This window comes from Eurosta solidaginis, chromosome 2, assembly GCF_040869045.1.
Source record: "Eurosta solidaginis isolate ZX-2024a chromosome 2, ASM4086904v1, whole genome shotgun sequence".
NCBI classification, from domain to species: Eukaryota; Metazoa; Arthropoda; class Insecta; order Diptera; family Tephritidae; genus Eurosta; species Eurosta solidaginis.
The window spans coordinates 244979002-244989503 of record NC_090320.1 but is presented as its reverse complement, the minus strand read 5'-3'; the positions used below and the strand labels follow the sequence as shown (position 1 = coordinate 244989503).

General features: G+C 35.7%; 2 protein-coding genes across 2 annotated transcripts; one reads left to right on the top strand and one right to left on the bottom strand.

The window, feature by feature from the left end:
* The first annotated feature begins 2022 nt into the window (after window positions 1-2022).
* On the top strand, window positions 2023-4654 carry LOC137240776 (calcium and integrin-binding protein 1-like). Its single transcript, XM_067767489.1, has 5 exons — window positions 2023-2311; window positions 2371-2405; window positions 2487-2734; window positions 3782-3983; window positions 4049-4654. Exons 1-5 carry the CDS (start codon window positions 2261-2263, stop codon window positions 4068-4070), a joined length of 558 nt encoding a protein of 185 aa, XP_067623590.1. The 5' UTR covers window positions 2023-2260; the 3' UTR covers window positions 4071-4654.
* A 2737-nt stretch (window positions 4655-7391) lies between these two features.
* LOC137240777 (putative oligosaccharyltransferase complex subunit CG9662) lies at window positions 7392-8131 on the bottom strand. Its single transcript, XM_067767491.1, has 2 exons — window positions 7824-8131; window positions 7392-7729 (listed from the first exon to the last, which is right to left on the bottom strand). Exons 1-2 carry the CDS (start codon window positions 7963-7965, stop codon window positions 7419-7421), a joined length of 453 nt encoding a protein of 150 aa, XP_067623592.1. The 5' UTR covers window positions 7966-8131; the 3' UTR covers window positions 7392-7418.
* Between the last annotated feature and the right edge of the window lie 2371 nt (window positions 8132-10502).

Here is a 10502-nt window from a genome sequence, read left to right as displayed (position 1 = left end):
TTCCTAGGCCCATATCATATCGAAAAATCGAAGGCGCGATATCGGTTAATAAATCGACCCAGTCTAATGTATATAAAAATTTACGTGTGTGTATTTTTTTGTTTTGTTTACATGTTTTTTTTTTCAAAAGTGTTATTTCCGTGAAATGTGCTTTATTTGCTTTACAATAAATTATGAATTTGTACAAATATAAACTGTAGCTATTTTTTTCTTGGGAATAAAAATCTACCAACTTCTACCACTATTTTCATTTTTCGTCTACCAACATTCTCTTTCTAAAGGTCCGCGCACTGGTCATATGTAAAAACGCGTATATTATCTATCGACGATTTACTGTAGATTAGGGCATGCGTAAACGTAGTAAAAAACGCAGAACACCTTTCTGCCTAAGCTTCCTTTAGCAGCGCTTATAATAAATTATTCCCTTTCAATTTTGTTCTCTGTGAACATACAATAAAATTACAACAACCACATAAAAATTGCCAAGTTGAACTGCAATTATCTCCTTATACTATGTTCAAACAGAAAAATAAATTGAGGCAATTTCAATTTAAATTGAGTGATGTTCAACCAACTCAATTTAGCTTACACAATAGTAATATGATAGCTGGTTGGCTTATCTCTACGGCAAAAACATACCTTTGTTCAGACTGTCAAAATGTGCGTGTTGGTATTAGGCGATTGGAATGGAATGAAAACATAAGACTTTGAGATTTTCGTGTTTTATAAGAAAATGTGTTCAATGTTTTGGTTTAATTTGGAGTTTGCCATCTTCTTTTGACTGGAGTAGAGTGAAATGAAAAAATAAAATCAGCTGATGAGATGACCAATCATATAGTTAAACCATGCGTAACTGGCGTTTAAATCTACTCAATAAACACACTTTACAAGGTTGCATTTGCAGTTTGAAACAATTTATTAGGCAATTTTTTTTATATTGGCAATTTATTATATGATTAATAGCGTAAAGCTGGAGTCATTGGTGCCGTATGTCGTATCGCTGTATCCGTATCCCTAACGTAATCAGCTGTTTATCGTTACGACGGTAAACCAAAACCCAATTGGTTGGCTACGATACGGTTACGACTTTAGCGGCACCAATAATCGATTGCATGGATTCTCATAAGGTTGGTCGAATCAGCTGTTAAAAGGTTACCGATACGCTTACCGATAAAGCACCAATGTCTCCAGCTTAAGAAATGGTCCAAATGGTATATATTGCCAATTTGGTGTGTTTTTGTACCTAGTATTACGGCCTGATTCTGAACGTTACCGGTAAATTTGTAACCGGAGTATTATGTCACCGAAAATCGTTACCAGTACGAAAAAACTCACCAGTGACCTTGGAGAAATTTTAAATAGAATACATACATATATAAGTGTGTATATAAACAATAAAAGCGGCAAAATGGAGTTGAACAAGTTAGTAAATTCTGTGAATATTTTTGAAAGTTCTCAGTAAATTAACAAGTGCATATAATTATAGGAAGTATGCATGCACTACCCAAGCCCAGCTGCGATGGTACATCACATTTTGTAAGGACCATCCCGAACTAATGCAGGAAAAAAACTGCCCCAAATCGCATTTTATTGTTAAACCCTTCAATTTTCACTACAATTCTGTTTAGCTCTTAAAGTGTTTTATTTATTTTTCCAATCGTGGGCAGAATGCTAAAAGGATGCAAAAGTTGCCACATGAAGAAAGTTTCCGTGGTGAAGAAAGTTGTTATCACATTAAAAGCAGGATGTTACTGGATAATTGTTGCCGATGTCCAGAAGTGTCGTTTGATACCCCTCCAGATATCTTTGGTTGTGTAATAGCAGTCAACCGCTGTTATAGACTTTTACCCAAGTTACGTTCTGGATTCCCCCATACAATTAACAAAATTGTTAAAACTTTCACCTCCGGTGATTTGAGAGATAAAGTGGCTGTTAAGGTTAACTGGAGATGGTGAAAATTGCCCCGAACAACTTTTTTGTTTTTGCCAAACCTGTCACCCTATATTAGCTCAACTTTCTTCACTGACAGCAACATCTGTTGTCAACCTCGTACTGATCCTGCGATTTGTTTGTTTTATCTTGGGTGGTGCTGAAAACTTGTAAACATGAATATTAATCGCAAATAAACCAAAATATATTGGAAATGTGGTAATTATAAAGACAGCAGTCGGTTTAGAGTAGTGCTATTCAGTAGAAGAGGTTGTAGTTGGTGGCTAGAAGTATAAGAATTCGGTACTGGTAGCTGCGTCGAAGAAATAAAATGGGCCAAACTAAAAGTCAATTTACTGATGAAGAGCTACAGGATTATGAGGTTCAATTATAAAACAAATTTCATTACATGTTTTTTTTTTTAATTTTCTTAAATTGTAGGACTTGACATTTTTCTCCAAAAAAGAAATATTAATGTAAGTATACGATTAACCCCGCTATTATCTAACATTTTATATTCTGTATATATTTTTATTGAAATTATCTCGACTACATAGTGCTCACAAAAAATTTAAAAGTCTGGCACCTGAAAAGGTTGGACATAATAAAAATGCCAAATTATCAATGAACAAGATCCTGCAATATCCAGAGCTCCGTGTAAATCCTTTTGGTGATCGTATATGCAAAGTATTCAGTTCAAGTGAAGATGGTGATATGACATTTGAAGATTTCTTAGATATGATGAATGTATTTAGTGATGCTTGTCCGAAAAAATTAAAAGCTGAGTACGCATTTCGGATTTGGGGTAAGTTTTTGTTGCTTATATTCCAATTAAATACAAACATATTTACTTCAAAAACAAAAAACATGCATCAGACTGGCTCGAGCTCTTTTCCAAAAGAATAACGACTACAGTAGCTTAAGTAATACAAAAGCTATGAGCGGATTTCAATGAAATCACCAGAATAATTCTGGAGATGGTTACAACGAATGATTACAACGAAGTCCCGGGAGCAAAATTGCTTAGTCGAAGTAATCCGTTTCTAAACAGCCACTTTTATGTACAAGGATGACTCGGAATTTAACTGACCAAAGGTTGGAGACTTCTTGAGTATTTGGTGTTACTTTTCCTGGGACTTAAACCTTGATCCCTCGGAGCACACTACAATGGGGTCCAAGGTGTTAAAGCAATATAAAGCTTTATAACTTCTCCAATCTACGAACTCCTAAAATTATTCTATTCCTGAAATAGTTCAGAAATTATGCCGAAAGATACCGGAAACTATCGCAACATTATTGAGAAATAGTCCCAAAAAAGAAAACACCTTACTTAATTCCAAATAATCCGGAAAGGATGGAATTGATTCTGAACCCGTTTAAAAATAATTCCGAGAACTGTTCCAAAATAATACAGAAATAGCCCCGAAAAAATTGCGAAAATATCTTGAAGTGGCTCCGATACAAAATAATCCCTATAAGGTCCAGAATGAGCCGAAGGTAGTCGGAAAATTACCTGCATATGATACGTAGATAGCCTCAAAACTATACCAAAAATAATTCTGAAATAGTCCAGAAACGATTCCAAAAACAATTTCGATATGATTCCTAAATACGTGGGAAATAACCCGAATACTCCTTCCTAGTAAGAGGCCAAAATTTAGAGTTATAACTATAAAATAGAGGGGGTGTAGGAACCTTCTGTATGCCAATTATTATCCACATCCGTTCAGACATGCTGGCGTGATTGAGTTACAGAGACAAACATCTGGACACTCCAACATCAAAGCTTTCGCATATATAATATTAATTAGATACTTAAAGAAACTGCTTAACACAATTTCTATACTTTCAGACTTTGATGGTGATGATATGTTAGGTGTTTCCGATTTAAAGCAAGTTATTGAACGTTTGTGTGGCGTTGAAAATAAGCTAGATGATGGTGATATGAAAGAAATAATACATTGCATACTCGCTGAGGCTGATTTCGATGATGATGGCGCGCTATCATTTCCGGAATTCGAACATGTCACTGATAAGTCTAGAGATTTTCTTAAGTAAAGCTATTACTTAAAAAGTGTAAATTGAAATTTATAACAGATTTCTTTTCTCTATTTTACAGCTCCTTTCGAATAAGACTATAAAAAGCATGTAATTCTTGCCAATAGAACTTTTCGCATATGAAATAGTTTGTTTTTAAGATATTTCTATAAGATTTGAAATGTTTACATATATACATATAAATATATACATAGTTGGATTTGTTTTTGAACTTAAGTTCCTTGATGTTATGTTTAATTATCTATGTCACAAATACTTTGAATTTAGTTTGTTTTTTTTTTAAGACTTTATGAGCTTTAAGTTAATTTATAAGCCTTAAACCTATTATATTATTTAAATTTTTGCTTATATTATAAAACAATTATTAAATCTCTTTATTATTACATATTTTTACAATAATTTTAATTAAACGAAAATTATGACAATTATTGTTAGAAAAATTCAAAGATTCATGCACAACTAGTTTTATACTGTATTAATTTAGTGTAAGCAATAAGGCCAGCCAATTCTTAATGCGCTCAATTATTGCTTATCTATCTCTATATAGTATGTACACAAATACTCGATAAAATTTTTATAAATTTTACAATTTGATTAAGCGGATATATGTATGTATTTGAAAAACATGTACTTCCGACGTGCATTTATTAAAAATTTATTGTAATCTTAGATGTATGCAGAAATATGATAAATAAAGTATATATACTCATTAAATATGATTAAAAAGAAATTTAAATATTATTCTTATTACAAGGTAAGAGGGCAAATGGTGTGAATTACTTATATAATAATAATAATTTTTTTTTTACGCTACAACGACTTTCAGTTGCTTGTCCATAGTCGTTCAGGAAAATTAGCGGCCAAAGCCATCGTAACTACCTCTCATCCACTACACAAGGCATTCTGGAGTTTCTTAACTAGGCCAAAGCAAAACCTAAATACCTACAGGTGCACTTGCGGTATTCAAGCTATTTCCAAGTACCTACTTGACTTCCACACACCAATACCACCAAAACCACCAGACAAGTACGAAACCACCACAAACATCTCAATTAACCTCTCATTGACCATCGCAAAGAAAAACGATACATCTCTGGAGGTGTACAACCAAGTACCTTCTTGACATCCACACACCAATACCACCAAAACCACCAGACAAGTACGAAACCACCACAAGCATCTCAACCTCTCATTGACCATCGCAAAGAAAAACGATACATCTCCGGAGGTGTACAATCAAATGTTCTTACACTATAAAGCAAGACATCCAACTCATATACTTTATTTCATCGACGGGTTTCTTATTGGAGAAACACCGACATATGTCGTAGTAGAACATCTGATTGACCGAACCTACAAAACAACCCATCAAGCTCTTGTATCGACACATGCTGGTATATTTAATGCAGAACTATCATCAATAAAATTCGCGCTGCATCACGCAGCAACTAACAACAGACGGGCGGTAATTGCCTCGGATAGTTTAAGTGTGCTAAAAGCGTTAACCGACGAACACAGTGAAACTCGCAGATTTGCACTAAGCGGAGTTAATATACGTAGCAATATTAAACTGCTATGGATACCAGGTCACGTGGGGATATCAGGCAATGAGCTAGCGGACAAAGCTGCTAAGCATTCCTTTAGCATGCCACTTGTAGCTGACACTCCATGCTTGTCGTCCACCATAATGAATTACATAAAAACACACCTTAAAAACCTAAAAGACAAATCGTGGGAAACAGAAAACTGTTTTTTGAAAACCCACAACATAAGCCCCGATCGTCCGAACTATCAAGAGAGCTATTCGAGAAAAGAATCCATCCAAATAGCTAGAATGAGAGTAGGTGTAACAAAATTCACATCCAAGCATTACTACAATCATGCCAGTCAACGCTGCTGTCACCAATGCAATGTTCCTCTAGCCATCAAACACCTACTTATTGATTGTCCCACATCTAGGACCAACCTCAACTTATCAGCACTACTTGATTGTAGCAAGGATTCCACAATAAAGGAGACAACCGAAGCACTCAAGAAACATAATCTACTCCACGAAATATAAATCGACCAAGAGGCAAATGGCCTAGTAGCCCAGTCTCTAAAATATATTTCACAAATTAAATTGTAAAATATAAATTTAAATAAATAAATTTTTTTAAACTCGAATTAACGAAGTTTTATTTTTTCGAACATGAAATTCAAATTAAACCTTTATATTAACCGTATCAAGTTATAGGATCAACACATACATATTTACAACATACACAAAGCAAATGTCGACCATGTTTTACATCCACGTCGGTGGCATTTGCCAGAGCCGCTTTATTACGAGCTCAAATCTCTTGCCGGCAGCAATTGGGACAAAGATGAAGAGACGCTCAATACCAATTACAAAGCAATTGGCCGACACTTGCATGACACGCGTCTCCGATATGGTCGCTGAGCCTAAAAGTTACTGATTGGAAGAAACTACAGGCCTGTCGAAACAGAGCTGCTACGGATTGTTTTCTTATGTCCCCAGAACAACATTTATACAGTAATGCGCGAATATTCCCCCTAAGGTAGATAAATTAAATGCTGAACAGTTTCTGCTGAATACCCAGAAACCTGGGCATCAAAACAGACATCCGATGGAAGAATCCCCCCTCCCAGGTACTTAAGAAGTCATCTCCGCTAACAATAGGAGGAAATACGGCACCTAACAACAACAGCCGTATGAATATAAAGGCCCTCAAAGAAATCCATCGAAATGCATCAGACCTCTATGCCAGGAATTGCCGGCGAAAGTCAAATATCCCAAACTAGCAGTAGAGGAAAGCAACCTCCCCAGGGAGACGCGCGTCACTCTACCTCAACTTCGATCTGCATACTGTTACAGGTTTAAATCTTATCTATCCATAATCAACCCCTACATACATAACGTATGTCCCGCTTGTAAGGTGATCGCACATGACACCAACCATCTTTTCAATTGGAATGTGAAACCAACGCCTTTAACACCGCTTTCTCACTGGTCCACCTGTGTTGAAACTACAAGTTTCCTTGGACTCCCGTTAGAGGATAATGATGACAGTTTTTGAGTGGTCGAAGTACTGCTACAACATAAGTTCAACTTCCGAATGGACTGAAAAGCGTATATTTTGTTTAAAATCAATTTTGTTAGTTTTATTTAGGAATTTGATATCGTTTTTTTCGTATCTTTAGGATGATGGAACAGTGCCTGTTGTAAGCTATGCTAAGCCTGAATCGATATAACGAACTATGTTGTTTTTCCACTCGAATAATGAAGCGTGTTAATTTTGCAAAAGGCCAACGATACAAAATGAGTTGCACAAAATGCTTTTTAGATTGAAATAAGAGCTTAATACTTAAAATTATAATATTGAAATGATTGAAACTAGTCGTCCTTCTATTATTCAAGTTAATTTAATTTATGGCTGCAAATAGCTTGGCAATTTCATGCGCATAAACAGCCAAGTAGTGAAAAATGATACAAGTATAAAAATAAAACCCATAGCAGTCAAGAGAAATCGATTTAAATTTGTCTTTCCCGGTATATGTGTTTGATCCATTATAATGAAACCTAAACCACCGACTGTAAAGAGAAAACTACTGGCCAATCCTTCCATAATATATTGACCATTGACACGATAAGGCATAAAAGCTACTGGCCGCGAATGTCCATGTTCATCCACTGTAGCGCCAACGCTTGGTGGTTCTACAATGACATCGTAAATGATTCCTGTATCGAATATATATATAAATCAATAAATATGGATATTACAAATCAAATCAAATCAGAATTTAATGTGAGCGTATATTCTAATGCTACTCACCACCAGTTACCAAAAAATAAGAAAGCAATACAATGGAGAACACAGCCATTGGCGATGGCTTACGGAACCACGCGGGACGGCGTATTTTGATGTTTGGTGGTACCAAAATGTGGAAAGGTAAGTTGTACAGTGTTTCTATCATTACTGTGCTGAATTTTATAAATAACTCGAAATATTTGTGGGATTAACCAAAATACTAATAAGAATAAACAATTTGAGGCAAAATGCCGGTCCAGCTGTTTTGCTGACGTCTACGCCTTGCAGAATTGTAACGAGAATCGCGCCTATCTGTTGTATTTTGACGGCGTTAATAATCGTATTTGCCTCTTCTTGTGGGGTTACCATTAATGCTAATTTTTACCGTTACGTACCGGATCTGCAACCGGCAAGACTATAGCGGAACGATACAAGGTGGCAGCATGGTGACATACCTACAAACAAATAAAAATTCCATCTACTTTGTTTTTGTAAATTCGATGGACAAATGTCAAAATCGTACTGCGCCGGAAGTTGATGTATCAAAACCAATAAAAAAAGTTTATAATCAACTGTTCCATGCTGCCACCTTGTATCGTTCCGCCATGGGCAAGACTATCAACATCGATAAAGCTCCCCAAAACATTTGGCGAGTGTCCTTATCGCTACAATAACAAACACAACGCCAATAATAATCTACATAAATCCAGTCTATAGCTAAGCCCACACCAAAAGCCCGTTACATAAGCGGTTTTTGATATAGATGTGTTTAACGCAATCTTATACAAAATGGGTAGATTGCACATATTTTTATGGAGAACAACAGATCACTCGAAACCTTCACCATTTGAAATGAAAATGTAACCAACTCCCAACCTTTGTTAAAAGCAAATCATAAGAAGAAGAATTTGGATATTTGCTTTGGTTAAGGGTGCTTTCAGAGTTTGCAAGTGAAATTATTTTTCCCTTTCGTTGGTACTTTTCTAACTTTTTCACAGTTAAAACAGTGCAGGGCACAAAATATCTTAGAAAGTATTTTTCTTGTATAGTGAGAATGTTTATAATAGTAAAGAGGATAGATATATATACAGATCTATCCTGCATGACATTGCTAATACGGTCCCAAAATAGGTGTCAAAAGACGCGTATTGACCTCCTCGACATCAATAATCCGAAGCCGGAAAATAAAAATTTTAGTTGGTACAAAATATATGGTAACGAGCCTAACCCGTGCGCATCTTGCGCAACCTCTTCTCAAATATCAACAGAAATCAGTTATTCTCATGACGGAGCGACACAAGTGACATACCTACGTACATAAATAAGAATTCCATGTACTTTGTTTTTGTAAATTCGATGGAGAAATGTCGAAATCGTACTGCGCCGGAAGTTGATGTATCAAATCAAATAAAAAAAGGTTATAATCAGCTGTTCGATGCGGCCACCTTGTATCGTTCCGCCATGAATATTATATTAACCGTTTAGGGTACAATAGCAACTACCGGTAATGCAGTGCACATATTCACACTAGTGCCATAGTACAAATAGATTTCTTTGTGTGCTCACAATCGTTTATTTTTTATCAAATTATTTTAATAAAGTATAGCTAAACAAAAGCTCTACTACCAGACTTACCCAAAGCTCGCTAATAGCCCGAATCTCCATCTTTACAAACAATAATTTATTTATAGATTTGGATACCAAATACGAGCGAAAAAGGGACCCGTACATAAAAATAGCAATTAGAAATAATATATATGATTCTACACGACAGTATCACACTCTTAATAGACGTTCAAAAATATATTGAGGGTATCAAAAGATGCTTTTTGGATCCAGGATAGTGAATCTCAAAGTGGAGGTCAAAAATGTTGAGTTTGTCGGGAGATATTTGCAAAAGAAATTAAATATTTTCATGTGGTTGTTGTAATCTTGATGAATTTGGGGTACCCACCAAAAACATTGTGAACATAGGTGTTTTGCGCGGATATAGGTTTGGTCTCCAAACCGGTGTGTATGGTGGGTCCAATATCGGTAATTCTATACGACAGCATGACACTCTTAATACACGGCAAAAATATCGGAAGGGGTGGACAAGACGCGTTTGGGTCCAAGGATCTCGAATCCGAAAGCGGTAATAAAAAGTTTTATTTCTGTCAAAATATATTTCTAAAACCAGAGGTGGGATCGATAGTACTGTAGCGAATTTAAGCATCACTAAGCCATTAGTGAATAAAGGCACAACAACAATAAAGCAAGCTGGCACTCTCATGTACATGAATACATGAATTTAATCCATTTACACACGCACATAAAAGGTGACAAAGAATAAATCACGCACACACATGTTGTCATCAGTCGAAGATTGCTTACAAATACACACGCATCTATGTAGCTCAATTACCAAGGGGGCGATACAGCATTTCTAGAAGGCGAAACATCTACACATTAATAGAAATATGCGAATGAAGTAATGGAGAGTATAAAAGCAGAGTAAACTGAGTAATCAGTTTGATTTAAACACGCTATCAGTTGTGAAGTATAAGTGTTATTGTGAAGTACTCTCAAAGTAGTCTAGACAAAGTAAAGTAGACAAATGTTGTCATCAGTCGAAGAGTGTTCACATATACACACGCATATATGTAGCTCAATTACCACGCAGGAGATACAGCAGTTCTAGAAGGCGAAACGTCTAGACTTTAG

Excerpts from the sequence above, each read along its gene's own strand:
- LOC137240776 (XM_067767489.1), top strand. The coding sequence starts at position 2,261 with ATGGGCCAAACTAAAAGTCAATTTACTGATGAAGAGCTACAGGATTAT. Across the intron at positions 2,406-2,486 it reads TCCAAAAAAGAAATATTAAT|TGCTCACAAAAAATTTAAAA; the intron begins GTAAGTATACGA and ends TCGACTACATAG. Across the intron at positions 2,735-3,781 it reads GTACGCATTTCGGATTTGGG|ACTTTGATGGTGATGATATG; the intron begins GTAAGTTTTTGT and ends CTATACTTTCAG.
- LOC137240777 (XM_067767491.1), bottom strand. The coding sequence starts at position 7,965 with ATGATAGAAACACTGTACAACTTACCTTTCCACATTTTGGTACCACCA. Across the intron at positions 7,730-7,823 it reads TTATTTTTTGGTAACTGGTG|GAATCATTTACGATGTCATT; the intron begins GTGAGTAGCATT and ends TATTCGATACAG.